Source organism: Biomphalaria glabrata, chromosome 12 (genome assembly GCF_947242115.1).
Source record: "Biomphalaria glabrata chromosome 12, xgBioGlab47.1, whole genome shotgun sequence".
NCBI lineage: Eukaryota > Metazoa > Mollusca > Gastropoda > Planorbidae > Biomphalaria > Biomphalaria glabrata.
In genome coordinates this window covers 28,268,795-28,284,264 of record NC_074722.1, presented here as the reverse complement: position 1 = coordinate 28,284,264, position 15,470 = coordinate 28,268,795, and the positions used below count along the sequence as shown (strand labels likewise).

Genomic DNA, 15,470 nt, shown 5'->3' with positions numbered 1-15,470 from the left:
AATGAAAACGAAATTCTCTGTTCATGAACAGTACTACCAGCGTACTCTTCTCTGTTCATGAACAGTACTACCAGCGTACTCTTCTCTGTTCATGAACAGTACTGCCAGCGTCCTCTCTTCTCTTTTTCTTCCTTTCGGTCTAATGAAAACCTTGAAACAAAATTTCGTAATGAGGATTTCAGTTTGAGCCTGGGTGCTACGATTGCACTGCCCATAAGTAAACATGTGTCTGGGGTCAATAGAGTATATGAAGGGACGGGATGCGGGCGAAAGGGGGGGGAAAGGGTGATGGTCATTGAATAAAGCGAGGAAACATGAAAGGTCACGCGTTAATTTCGTATTTCTTTGTCGCCTTTTCCATCTTTCAAAGCCTGAGGTCTCCCCCCCAAAAAGACCTTTATTGGAACAGCTGATTGTGGTTGAATGCAGCACTGATTGACTCCCCTTGACCCCCCAAAGAGGAAATGATCAGTGTCTTGGCTCTTTAACTGGTCAGACTGGACAATGTCCCCGTGACTCCTACTCCCACCTCCCACCCGCGCAGAGGGGAAGAGAAAAGGAAATATGATAAATAATGATAGAAAAAAAAAACTCCCAAAAAATCACGACCCCCACATTGGAGCCCAACGTTTTCATGATGATAATCATATATTATGATCCTGGCGCCCCATCTTCTAAGCGCCCTGTTTGGCTAAGCTTTACATCTAAGCTATGTGGGAGCGGGTGCAATTATTACAAGGCTGCCCTTGTGACCAGAGACCGGCTCAACACTATGCAAACACCAGCAGATAATTCTCCTCTTTTAACTTCCAGCTTCCGCAAAATTAGATGGAATTATCCCCCTTTTGACATCTCCCTTTTAGAAAACTGACTTTAAATGAGCCCTTTAAACGTCAGGCCCGACCACCCGCCTCCCCCCCCCCGCCCTTAGATGGAAATCTTGATGAGTTGTGTTATGAAGCTCGAATCACTCACGATCTTGTCTCAATTCATTTCGCGTATGGGGATTCGGGAAAGGGGGGGGGGGGTCGGAACGGTAACGGAAGAATCGGGGGGGAGGGCAGAGATAGTTAGGCGGAGCTCGACACACGCAAAAAGTTGCACGATAGAAGGTTTGCTCCTTTTTTTTTTTTTTTTTTGGAAGAATTCGGTGATTCCCTTCCACCTCCCTTTTCTTTTCTTTTTCTGCCGCCACTCTTTTGTGGTCTGGTCTGGAGTTTTAAGATTGATCTTAGTCTCTATGAAGTGCACTGCACATTGATCTTAGTGTATATCAATTAGTCATTAGGCGCACATTAATTTTAGTTAATATCAATTAGTCATTCGGGACACATTAATTTTAGTTAATGTGAGTTAGTCGTTAGGTGCACATAAATTTTTAGTCAATGTGGATTAATCATTAGATGCACACTGATCTTTAATTGTTTCGGATTGTGCTTTTTAATTGTGTCTGAAAATTTAAATATACCCAGCTAACGACACAAAGAATCCTGGAATCAGCAGGCCCGCCTCCAAAAGTATTTGGGTCCCAGACAACTGGGTGTTACTATTATTTGAGGGGCAAAATGAACTAGTATATGAGGGGCTAAATGAACTAGTCTATATGAAGGGATAAATGAACTAGTCTATATAAAGGGCTAAATGATTAGTCTATATGAGAGACTAAATGACTAGTCTATATTAAGGGCTAAATGAACTAGTCTATATGAGAGACTAAATGACTAGTCTATATGAGAGACTAAATGAACTAGTCTATATGAGAGACTAAATGAACTAGTCTATATGAGAGACTAAATGACTAGATTATATGAGAGACTAAATGTACTAGTCTATATGATAGGATAAATGAACTAGTCTATATGAGAGACTAAATGACTAGATTATATGAGAGACTAAATGTACTAGTCTATATGATAGGCTAAATGAACTAGTCTATATGAGAGGCTAAATGAACTAGTCTATATGATAGGCTAAATGAACTAGTCAATATGAGAGGCTAAATGTACTAGTCTATATGAGAGGCTAAATGAACTAGTCTATATGAGAGGCTAAATGAACTAGTCTATATGAGAGGCTAAATGAACTAGTCTATATGAGAGGCTAAATGAACTAGTCTATATGAGAGACTAAATGACTAGTCTATATGAGGGGCTAAATGAACTAGTCTATATGAGAGGCTAAATGAACTAGTCTATATGAGAGACTAAATGAACTAGTCTATATGAGAGGCTAAATGAACTAGTCTATATGAGAGGCTAAATGAACTAGTCTATATGAGAGACTAAATGAACTAGTCTATATGAGAGGCTAAATGAACTAGTCTATATGAGAGGCTAAATGAACTAGTCTATATGAGAGGCTAAATGAACTAGTCTATATGAGAGGCTAAATGAACTAGTCTATATGAGAGGCTAAATGACTAGTCTATATGAGGGGCTAAATGAACTAGTCTATATTAGGGGCTAAATGAACTAGTCTATATGAGAGACTAAATGACTAGTCTATATGAGAGACTAAATGACTAGTCTATATGAGAGACTTAATAAGTAGTTTATATGAGGGGCTAAATGAACTAGTCTATATGAGTGGCTTAATGATCTAGTCTATATTAGGGGCCTAATGAACTAGTCTATATGAGGGTTTTAATGAACTAGTCTGTATGAGCTATAAATGAACTAGTCTATATGAGGGTTTTAATGAACTAGTCTGTATGAGCTATAAATGAACTAGTCTGTATGAGCTATAAATGAACTAGTCTGTATGAGCTATAAATGAACTAGTCTGTATGAGCTATAAATGAACTAGTCTGTATGAGCTATAAATGAACTAGTCTATATGAGGGGCTAATTAAAGCTCTATCAGATGCTGAATAAATCTATACTTATAAAAGCAAGAATAGGCAACAGAAGCCAGAGTAGTTCAACACATTCTACAACGTCTCTCAAATGTTTACCATAAATTGCCCGTTAGGGAAAAAAAAAGGTAACACGTTATCTTTTCTTTCTTTTAACTTCGGTCCAAGTGTATTGACCACCATCCCTTGGTGAGTTTTGTTTTTAAAGTTTTATTGATGAGTAATTTTTTTTCACAGGCGGTTGGCAAGTCAAGCAGCACACGAGAGCTCACCGTCAAAGATGATCCGTCAAAAATCCAACGAGCCGAGAATCACCGAAGACGTCACGTCGGCAATCGAAGTCCGGGAAATGACCCGGGGAGGAGATACCGAAGAGGACACCAGGGACGAGGACGATTACGACGACGACCCGGAGGACAACGACATCGAGGTGGACCGGACTGATGACGAGGAAGATAGCCGGGGCCAAGAAGGGGCCAAGGGAGCCCAAGAGGCTGTCGTCCCTGGTCGACATCATGAGACCACTCTGGCGTGTAAGTTGTTGAGTGCTCTCTCAGCTGCTGTAGTTTAGTGTGACGCAGAGGTGCGCGTTCGTTCACTATGGTTACCTATTACCAGGGGCGTAGCTATGAATTTTCCATCCTTTGGGGACCCGGGGGGGGGTTCCTCTTTTGGAGCCCCTGCGTTTTGTGAAATATTTAATTTTTAATGTAGAAAACACTCATTTGGGGGCTCCCTCAAGTGGGGGTTGGGTGGGGGGGTTCAAATTTCCCCTCCTCCCCCAACTTAAGTTACGCCAATGCCTACTACAAAGATAAGTCCAACACTTTACGGAATAAAACTAGTTCTGTTTTATCTTTCACCCTAATGAGTTACATTTAACACTAGTCTGTAGTCTGTGCGAGATAAACAAGAAGAAGAACAAAAAAAAAGCCTATGTCTACTCTACACAAACAACTTTTAGCAGGGCCGGTCCTAACAATTGCGGGGCCCTATGCGGAAAGAATAGCGCGGGGCCAAGTCTGGGTAGTGATAAGCATAATGTCAACATTAAGATTTTGTATTATAAAACACATTCATAGGCCTATTTACAATAAATTTTTATTAAATGAAAACTGACAATGCCGTTTTTTTTTAAACGCGCATAGGAATGGCACATCAAAAAGACAATTTTGTCTATTTTTCAGGAGATTTTTCATTTCAGGAGATTTCCAGAACTTTTTGGCATACTTTACAATTGCAAGAGATTTCCACTAGCCCCTGGATAACCAGAAGTCGAGCAAAACTTGTTATTATATAAAAGTTATAATGCTTTAATTTCATAATTTACACCTAGAATTAGCGCGGGGCCTATGAAAGTGCGGGGCCCACTGCGACCGCATAGGTTGCAATGGCCTAAGTCCGCCCTGACTTTTACTCTTCACATAGAAAAGAAATTCAATTTTCTTTTTGTGCAGTCAAAAACCGTGGTAATGTATTTAACAGATAAGAAGGGGGCCTTAGCAGTGCGCGGGGCCTGGGGGAGTATCAATAGTCATGTGTACGAATAGGTGTGCGATTGGCTGACGGTGAGTTAAACATTCTCTTTACCACAGGCCCCTCTAAGGCGCGGGGCTCTAGGTGGGTGACCAACTGACCATCCACAGAGGTTGTCTCTGAACACATCCTGAAGTACCTTGCACATGAATGGCAATGTCTCGGGGCTCTAGGTGGGTGACCCACTGACCATCCACAGAGGTTGTCTCTGAACACATCCTGAAGTACCTTGCACATGAATGGCAATGTCTCGGGGCTCTAGGTGGGTGACCCACTGACCATCCACAGAGGTTGTCTCTGAACACATCCTGAAGTACCTTGCACATGAATGGCAATGTCTCGGGGCTCTAGGTGGGTGACCCACTGACCATCCACAGAGGTTGTCTCTGAACACATCCTGAAGTACATGAATGGCAATGTCTCGGGGCTCTAGGTGGGTGACCCACTGACCATCCACAGAGGTTGTCTCTGAACACATCCTGAAGTACCTTGCACATGAATGGCAATGTCTCGGGGCTCTAGGTGGGTGACCCACTGACCATCCACAGAGGTTGTCTCTGAACACATCCTGAAGTACCTTGCACATGAATGGCAATGTCTCGGGGCTCTAGGTGGGTGACCCACTGACCATCCACAGAGGTTGTCTCTGAACACATCCTGAAGTACCTTGCACATGAATGGCAATGTCTCGGGGCTCTAGGTGGGTGACCCACTGACCATCCACAGAGGTTGTCTCTGAACACATCCTGAAGTACCTTGCACATGAATGGCAATGTCTCGGGGCTCTAGGTGGGTGACCCACTGACCATCCACAGAGGTTGTCTCTGAACACATCCTGAAGCACATGAATGGCAATGTCTTCAATTCCGAGGTTTAAAGACGAGTGCATCGGTTCACAGCACTACGCAAACCCAGTTGCGACCTACATATTTTCCCGCACCTCCTGCAGACAAAACCGTTGTCTGCCGGCGGTCTATTTACGTTCTCTTTTCGTCTTCTGTACCCGCCTAATAAAAACATAAACACATTTTTGTTTTTGCAGTCATTAAGTTGTTGGTTTTTTTTTATTGGTGGGTTGGATATTTTTGAGTATTACTTTAATCTTAAATGCATTTTTTCTATGCTTCCTATTTACTTAAATACAAATTTGTAATTTGTATCGGCCCTAAATCTAAATACAATTATTTTAATGTATTTTTTCACTTAATTAATTTCATTTTATCTTATAAGAAAAAAATATTATTTTTTTTATTTATAATTTAAATCCAATCATATGTAAGCTTGTATTAAAACATTACTAAGAGAACGATGAATATGGATCGTTTAAAAAGATTTGCGTACATTTTTGTTGTATTTGAGGAGCGGTGGCTTAGTGTTCTGGGTTCGAATCTCAGTAAAGACTGGGATTTCGAATGCCGGGAGTTTAAGGACGCCCCAACTCTAATGGATACCTGATTTAATTTGGGGGAAAGTAAAGGCGGTTGGTCGTTGTGCTGGCCACATAACGCTTTTCCCGTTAACCGTGGGTCACAGAAACAGATGACCTTAACATCATCTGCCCTATAGATCGCAAGATCTGAGAGAGGAACGGTCTTCTGTTGTATTGTTGTATTGCTGTATTGTTGTATTGTTGTATTGCTGTATTGTTGTATTGCTGTATTGTTGTATTGTTGTATTGCTGTATTGTTGTATTGTTGTATTGTTGTATTGTTGTATTGTTGTATTGTTGTATTGTTGTATTGCTGTATTGCTGTATTGCTGTATTGCTGTATTGTTGTATTGTTGTATTGTTGTATTGTTGTATTGTTGTATTGCTGTATTGTTGTATTGCTGTATTGTTGTATTGTTGTATTGTTGTATTGTTGTATTGTTGTATTGCTGTATTGTTGTATTGTTGTATTGCTGTATTGTTGTATTGTTGTATTGCTGTATTGCTGTATTGTTGTATTGTTGTATTGTTGTATTGCTGTATTGCTGTATTGCTGTATTGTTGTATTGCTGTATTGCTGTATTGTTGTATTGCTGTATTGCTGTATTGTTGTATTGTTGTATTGTTGTATTGCTGTATTGCTGTATTGTTGTATTGCTGTATTGCTGTATTGTTGTATTGTTGTATTGTTGTATTGTTGTATTGTTGTATTGTTGTATTGCTGTATTGCTGTATTGTTGTATTGCTGTATTGTTGTATTGTTGTATTGCTGTATTGTTGTATTGTTGTATTGTTGTATTGCTGTATTGTTGTATTGCTGTATTGTTGTATTGCTGTATTGTTGTATTGTTGTATTGTTGTATTGCATTATATCGTTTTCGTTATAATAATGTCGATATGAAGATCAACACAAAGATGTCCTTTATATCTTTATACAAATTGTCCTTTTATCATGACACAAAGATGTTCTTTATTTCTTGATACAAAGATGTCCTTTATATCTTTATACAAAGATGTCCTTTTATCATGACACAAAGATGTTCTTTATTTCTTGATACAAAGATGTCCTTTATATCGTTATACAAGTATGTCCAACATATCTTTATACAAAGATATCCTTTATATCTTTATACAAAAATGTCCTTTATATTTTTATACAAAGATGTCCTTTATATATTTATACAGAGATGTCCTTTTTATATCTATGCAAAGGTGTCCTTTATATCTTTATACAAAGATGTCCTTTAATGTTACTTTTTGCTTTCTTTGATTTTATTTGACGGAGAAAACAATCGAAAACTATAATTTATCGTCTTAAACAAGCTCTAGATGCGCATTCTTTTCCCCCCAGCCTCTGGGTCTCCCAGACTAAACATTATATACAATTATCCGATACCCAATGTCAATTTTGTTTCTTTGTGTTTCTACCAACAGGCCACACTCACGTGCCGGGAATCGATCCAGAAAGCGAGTCCCCGTGTGGATCAAAAGCGGGCACGGAGGACAACAGAGCTTACATTACGCTGAAGGGGACGGCGGACGCGGGCCGCGGCGATGGTTCGACGAGTAAACGCTGGACACTCAATCCGGAAGAGAAGGGGCTGACCACCACCGACTACCGCCCGACGGAGGCCGACAATTTTCGACCGCTGCCCCAATCGAATCACGGCCCCGCGGTGGTTACTCATTACGGGGAAAAAATCGATACCAGGGAATCGGACTCCCCAGCCAAGACGATGGATATTAGAAAAGAAAACACCGGAGGCGGAGAATCGCCCGGGGGCAGAATCGATGTTGTGGACGACGAGATAGACTCTCCGAGGAGTACGCCGAGATCTCGTGACTTAGCCAGCGTCTCGAGAAAAAGCGAGAGCTCTGAACCTGGAGAGATAGACTCTACTCTAGCCTCTTCACTTACGGATAAAAGCGCTTTCAACGTAGCCTCTACTGGAAGACTATTTTCAGGAAATTCACTGAGTTATGGGCCTGGAAACAATCACCTCGAGCCCTCTCACCATTTTCAAGGAGGCTTGTACAATCCCCTTCTCTACACCAAACATGACTTCAGCAATAATATCTTCTCATCTTCAGGTGCATCAGCATTTTCTCACTCATCTTCAGGGGGGTTGAACCCTTTCTCTATCCCTCTACCGCCGCTATTCGGCTCTCCACCTTACAGCTTGGCAGACCCAGAACTAATGAGCAAACGCTATCCTCTGTATCTCCCATTCCCACATTTTCCTTATTCCCTTCATGAGTCTCCGTGTCACTTCCCAGAATCAATCTTCAAAAGTTCCTTCTCTGCCTCTTCGCCCAAACCGCCTCAGCCTCGGTATCAGTTCGTGCATGGCGGAACGCCACCCGGGGCTGTTGCTGCCGCCGCCGCTGCTAAAGCGGCAGCTGACGCGGCGGCAGCTGCTGCAGCTGCAACGGTCAACATTATTCAAAGATCCCCAGGTGAGTCTTCGTCCAGAGAAGCAGAGTTCAATCATTCGTCGCCCTTAGCTCACAGCTTAGCTCATCGAGATCCTACGATCTCGGCCAGTCATCGTTACCAATTCACTGGTTCGAAACATTGCTCACCTACCACTGGAAACAGCTCAAACTTTCAAACATCTGGAGCGTCTCGAGCTCTTGCCAACCGAGAAGATGAATCGCCAAACTGGTCTTCCGGTGAATACAGAGACAAACACCGCCATACTTTAACTGCCGGATTTAGCCTCCGATCACCACTACTTCGAGATACATCGCATAAAGAAAAAAGTCACGCGACTTTGGGCAGACAAGAACCCCAACGTCAAAACGAGGAGGAAACTAGCAATAAACAGCACGGCGCTCACTTGCATCTTAAGTCTGACATTAAACTTGAACCAGTAAAGAAATCCTATGACATTAATTCTATCATCAAGCCGGACGAATGCAGCAAGGGGAGCGATCATTCGGAAGCACAAATCTACAGTGGCGAGGACTTGCAGAAGGCAGCATTGCTGCAATTGCAGCGAGATAAAGCTTCGTTGTCCGCATTACCTGCCGGGTTCCAAAAGCAACATTCGACCGCGCCCATGTCGTCTCTTCACCAGCATCATCATTTTCATCATCACTATTATCGTCACCAGCTGATGCTCGCCGCTGACTCCATGAGCAGGAAATCTTTGACGGAAATGTCATCATCGTCGGCCGAGGCTTTGGACCGCTTCTCTAAAGCGCACCCAAACTCCGCTCCGGAAGACAGGCCTGGAGAACATTCAGAAAAATCTCTTTCAGACCAGCAGCAAAAGACCCACTTCCCTAAACCCGTCCAACGAGATAGTTCTGAAGACCACACCCCAGGCGAGCAAGGTGGCAGCCAAATTAGAAATATGCAGCTAATGCTCCGTGGACTGAAACCAAGTTCGGGCAATCACCATTCTTGATTCGCTTTAGCTCAACTTTTGTGATAATTTTCGTTTGTTGTAAAAACTCGTCCAATGACTGAAGACCTCGAGAAATGAAAAAAAAATCCATTTCACGTTCAAGACAATGTATTGACACTTTTTTTGTCACGTGGATAACTTTCTGAACTTTCAATCTTGTGGTTCTTTACAAAATAATTGGGATGTTTACTGCTATGAACTTTCCTCTTTAGCCTGTTGGACATTGCCACAGTATTGGAAATGAAGATGTTTCTAAGCGTAATATTTTTGTGTCTTTAAAACGACAAAAGTTTACCTGGAAATGTTATTTCATATGTGACGTCATTTATCCAAAACTTCTGGAATATGATTTTAAAACGATTCAGGTTGTTTCGTTGTAAAAAGCCACGAGGTCGTTGGTCTAGAGCCCTGCCCACGACGTCTCTGACCTAGAATTCTGACTACTAGGTCTCTGGTCTAAAATCATGATTTTGTGTTTTATATTTCGTCATACGTTTGGCAAATTATTAGCTCTAACTTTTGGTGATACTTCCATAATTTATGGTAATTTTTTAAATTTGTCAATAATTTATATCTTAAATGGTTTTATTATTTTTTTTTTTTTGCTCATGTTTATATATTTATATAGCACTAAATAGTGTTACTCTAAAACCAAGTCTATAGTTCAAGTAAGATTTAATTTTATTTTATTAATAACTAATAAACCTTTGTTGGACATGCGAAATATATGTAAAGAAATGGGATTACAGGTTGAAGTAAAGTGTACATCCGCTCCATTCCCTTCCAACCACAAGGCCATACCCCCCCCCCAAACCCTGATTCACTTCTTACACCAAAGATTTACACACCTTCATTGTTATTATTTGCACTCTTCTTCATTATTGCTTTTCTTTACCTGTATATCACTAAACATTTTTGTATGTTAAACTTAATATAGTTTAATTTTATTAGATATTTATATAGAATTTGAATGTGGGGACAATTAATTACATACTCAGATGAGATAGGACGAAATTCGAAGCTCTAAAGTTTAACTGACATTTTGGCTTTTTGAATGACTGAGAGTTTAGTCAATGTATACTAGCAAAGTATCCAACAAAACTAATATCAGATCCGATAGTTTTAGCTTCCCTGTACGGAGTTATTCATCTAGATAAGTATTTCTATGCTAATGTCTAAGTAAGACAATTGCACTATTAGTATTAGTGGCACTCAAAAGTCCCAGAAATTACCCCCCCCCCTTTTTTTTTCTAATTTTTCCCACGACCATACTTAATCTTTTTAAAAAAGTGTGTAAATAATATATATATATATATACAGTTTAGAATATATATATATATATATATACGCGGGCGGACTGACTGTCAAAATCGGCCCCGGCATTTCTATACCATTCGGCCCAAAACTTGAATATCATGTAATAGGCATCCAATTCTAGTTCTACTTGTCCTAAAAATCAATTTGTTAAGTTTGATGATGTATTGATAATTGAACGCATGCACATATATATATATCTTTTTCAAAATTATCACAAAAGACCAAAACTGAAAAGGAGGCAATCATGTTTGTGAACTAATTACATATTGTCTCCCCTTAGTCGAAACTTATAGAGAGTTTGGTTTTCTATAGTGACCATGTTTTGTTTGGTGTAATGCACAAATTGTAAGAATAATTTCCATATAGAATAGATAATAAAAGATTATTATTATTAACAGGATAATTAAATAATAGTATATCCCATTATTGTATTTAGCTCCTCCTTCGTGCTCGAATAAGAGCTCATTAATTATATCCCATAAGCACGTCTATAAATTCCAATCGTCGCTTTGAAAAGCCGGCTACATGCGTGGCATGAGTAGGTTTTGGTCAATTACAGATAGGCCTGCTTCTTCTCTCCTATACTTAAAATTCAGGAGTCTATAATTTCTTAGACAATTGCAGACTTTAAAATGAATGACAAGTTTCCGCGGTGACGTGCATACGTCACTTCCTCTGATAGAACTAAAGCTGGTCAATGTGAAACAATATAATTTATAAAAAAAAAAAAAAGGAATAAGGTAGAAAGGCAGAGTGACAACATAGTTTATGTAAACTTTTGTTAACCTCAACCTGTGGGAGTCGACTGGAAAATGTTATTTCATTTGTCACCTTATTCATTAAAACTTAATTGAACAAAAACAAGTCAGTGGTGCATTTTTTTTCACTGATCCTGACTCAATATATATAGGTCATAGCTGGGCCACATGAAGTGCTGCACTGTTTTCTTAATAGATGGTCTCACAGCCTGTTTTTTTTTTTTGTTTTATTGACTGATATGAAAAGTTATCATTCATAGAAACACTTCAGAATTTAATTCATATTACATTATTTGTACTAATGTGTTTAGAATACAGTTCAATAATTCTAATCCCCAGATTGCCACTCAAACGCTTTCATGTTCTGTCCCATAACGTTTTCATTTTAGTATCAAATTATTTCGTCATTTTATCCACTTTTAATTTTATGCTTCTTTTGTCGCTTTGAACTATGATCTGTTTTTTTTTTTTTTGTTTTTTGTTGGTTTTAAACATGTTTTTTTGTATATTAAAAACGTTCTCTGATTAATGTAATCATAAAAACATCAGTATTATTATTGAGCTCGCCAAAAATTCGCGCTATAAATAAACCTGTTTGTTGCCTATTTATGTTTTTGTAAGGACAAAATAGTCCTTAGTCCCAAACAATGTTTAAACACATCATCTGATCCGGAAGTTGGAATATGAATGTACAAGTGTTTAAAATAAGGTTATCAATCTGTCAAACAAAAACTAAAAGGTGGGGGGTTCAGTGTATCTTTGAACACGAGGAAGTGAATACAAATACAAGTTTTGCAGTACAGTATTTTGTTTTGAATGTATTATATATAGACATTAGCATAACCTGCCTCGTCCTGGAAATCAAAATGGCAAAAAGTGCTTACCCCCTCCCCCCCCCCCTAAAAAAACACAAAAAAACTTCCTATTGAGAGTAAGTGTGCTCTTGCAACTCTATTTCGGAGCTAGACATTAATCACTAGATATCTAAGAGATGTGTTCAATCCTACTGACTTCAATTTTGTTTTCTGGTATTTCTTCTTGTTCCTCGTTCCGATTGTTATGTCGGAACGTTCAGATAACTAAACCGATATACGAGATGAACTGCACAGTGGTTTCAAATCATGGAGCTCTCCATATAGTTTTCTTTCTATTTTGGGGCCAGTGTCTTTTTCGGGCCTCTTCATAAAGAATGCAGTTTTGAATGACATGGTCAGCACAAAGGCAGATTTCGCTAGTTTCAATTTTTAACTTCCGGAACAATTTTTTTGGTCATATTCTGTTGTGTCCGGTCCTGAAGCGATAAACCTACTTCTCTTCTGCTGGTCTTCAAGTTTGGTGATGTTTCTCCCGCGCGCAAAACCTCCAACCTTTTCCTTTGCCATGAAACTCCGTTGATTTAAAACTAGCAAAAAAATGTTACCCTCTATTCCACATAGAAACCGCATATCTTACCCCCTGTGGCCTTTTCGTTAGTATTACGTGCCGGTTTTAGTTTGTTCGATTCCTCACAATGTTGTACTCTATAATAGCACAATGGGAGCATGCATTTATGTTTTCTGGAGGGAAAAATGGTGTCAAAAATATTTTGGTGATAATTTTTTATGTTAACATTTTTTTATTTGTTGTTTTGATTTTTTTCGCCATGATTGATTTGTACAATTCTATTATTTATATTTGAATAAAAAACAACACTGCAATAACATGTAGACATCTATAAACATTTAGCTTCATTTTATTTTTGTTTTAATGTTAACTGAAGTAAAGATATTTATTTATCGAGCATTGTCTTTGTCGAGTCATTATTTGATTTCATAAATTCATTCGTGGAACATGGTATGAGTGGTAAAGACCATGGCTTCCTATTCTTGAGGACCAGGATCTTAAAATTCAATATTTAAAAAAAAAACACACCTTATGTTGGTCGGGTAAAGTAGCAATAGGTGTTTGTGCTGGCTACACGACACCCTCATTAACCGTCTGTCATAGAACCTGATAAGTTTTATATCATCTGGAACCATATATTCAATCAAAAAGAAATACTAAACGTATATATTTATAAGAATAGAGACCTTGATCCTGTCGTTCGGTGGTGTCGATGGCCACGGGTTTGAAACCTGGCCGCTACCAATCCCTGTCGCTTTTCGACGAGACAATTTTTGGGCTATGATGTATCTATCTTCACAAATCTGAAGGGACATCATAAACTTGTAAAACAACAACAAAAACAAAAAACAAACTTAAAACAAGTCTCTTCTGGAAAAGATTGAAATAGCACAAAGAAAAGGTTGGCAGAGGGAAATTTATTTAAAAAAAACAACAACATTGAATTGACCCATGAAAGGTAGTGCAGTCGACTTTACACCAAGACTATTGTGGAAATAGTAAGCTGTGTAACTGTTTGAATTATTGACCTTGTGTCACATAAAGTGTCATGAAGACTGTTTTGAAACTTACAAGTGTTAGAATTTGACCAATTTTTTTCAAGGGTTCATAACCATTCTACCGAAAAACAGTAGCCGATACAGTATTTTATCAAGCAACATATTTGCTTAAACTACCTTTACTTGAAGATATCTAATGGGAATCACTACACATTTATAGCTATATCCTACAATACTGTAAGATTTTTTTTCTTTTTTCAATATAACAAAAAATAATAATTACCACTAATTAACTTATTAGTTAGTGACAATGAATAATTGTGAAAAGTTTCAATTTGATTTAAGAATCAGAAATAAGAGAACTAACGTGTACAATATTTGTCCCAAGCAGAGAGACAAACAGCGTGAGTTGGTATACGTTTGTTGGTTTTTTAATTCCAGTAGATAACCCATTTTCATATACTTTTAGAATCAGTTATATACGACAGTAATATGGGCATGATTGCTAAGTGGAGAAACACGAGGTTTGTTGAATAGTCCTCGGTTCGAATCCCGACGAATGCTCGGATATTTACTTTTGAAGTGTTTGCTGTGTATTGATTCTTTCAGTCGTCATGGGTTTCCAAAGTTTGTTCCAAGATGGTGACCATAAGTCACCTTAGTGCTAACTAGTGCTAAATATGGGACCTGAGTCTTATATTAAAAGCTATCAAAATAACTATTTCATGTTTTAAAATGTCACAAATTATAATCATTCATTATTTTGTTAGTAACAACAGTCTAATATAGAAAGTCATTTTTAATCCGCCATGTCAAAATATTTTCACTTGACAAGAATGTCGTGTCAATATTTAGTTTGGCGGGAAACGTTTAACCGGATACAGACGACAAAAAAAAAATATCAGAGAGCTTTGACCACACCATCCAGAGAGCATATTCAAATCAAAAAGTTGTCCATTTCAAAAATTGGTATGCGACAAATGGATGCCGGTGGCGCGAATCCGGGCGCCGTCTGCTCCCGCCTCTACTATTAGAATCAAGTGGTTCTCAAATATATCGCGTTAACAAATTAACCCGGTCCATTAGCCGGACATAGCATGCAGACGTCGGGACCAAGCGAAGTGGCCGCATCGCTGGCCCGAAATAAGGGTGTCCGTTTCACAGACAGAAGCAGGAGAGAGAGAGAGAGAGAAAGAGAGAGAAAGACAAGATTAGAAAAAGGAAGAGAATACTTGAGCAATAGGACACTGGGAAGAGACAGAATAAACAAGAAAAAAAAAACTATTTATAAGGCGGAGGATGATTCTCCGAATCAACATTCCCTGCTGCCCCATCTGATTGGTCCCTTCTGCTTCCTCCAGACACACAATACTACGCGAACCTTAGTGATCTGTAGACAGAGGGGCAAAGTAAACTTGACTAACTCACTCTGGCCATTCTATCTATTCTTCCTCCCCACTTTAACCTTTTTTTTTTTTTTCAAAGTTTACTTTATCTGATGTCGTCGTCTAGGATTTTCATAGAAAAACAATGGCATATTCGATTTCGCTTCCCTAAACGACATAGTTGTTGGAAATGAACCAAAAAAAAAAAAAGCCACACAGGTTTAAGTTAGCATCAATTCTGTTGTGGTATTGACTAAAGATCTAGAATCGAGTTACTGAGTACTTGGCGAAGGTTCGGAAATCAGAGTTCAGTGAGAAGTCAGCAGCGGCAGTAAAAGAGTTGTTTTTTTTTTTTTTTCAACAGAAATGGCGTCCGGTATCCTGCATTTCCTGCTCG

General features: G+C 38.9%; 1 protein-coding gene across 3 annotated transcripts in view; it reads left to right on the top strand.

Annotated features, from left to right (window-relative positions):
* LOC106064170 (T-box transcription factor TBX3-like) overlaps window positions 1-13,087 on the top strand; it is a 119,617-nt gene extending 106,530 nt beyond the window's left edge. For all 3 annotated transcript variants that reach the window (XM_056006731.1, XM_056006732.1, XM_056006730.1), the window contains 2 exons: window positions 3,092-3,387; window positions 7,254-13,087. In XM_056006731.1, the coding sequence (XP_055862706.1) occupies window positions 3,092-3,387; window positions 7,254-9,232 (2,275 nt within the window). In that variant the 3' untranslated portion in view covers window positions 9,233-13,087. The remainder of the gene's footprint in view (window positions 1-3,091; window positions 3,388-7,253) is intronic.
* The last annotated feature ends 2,383 nt before the right edge of the window (window positions 13,088-15,470 follow it).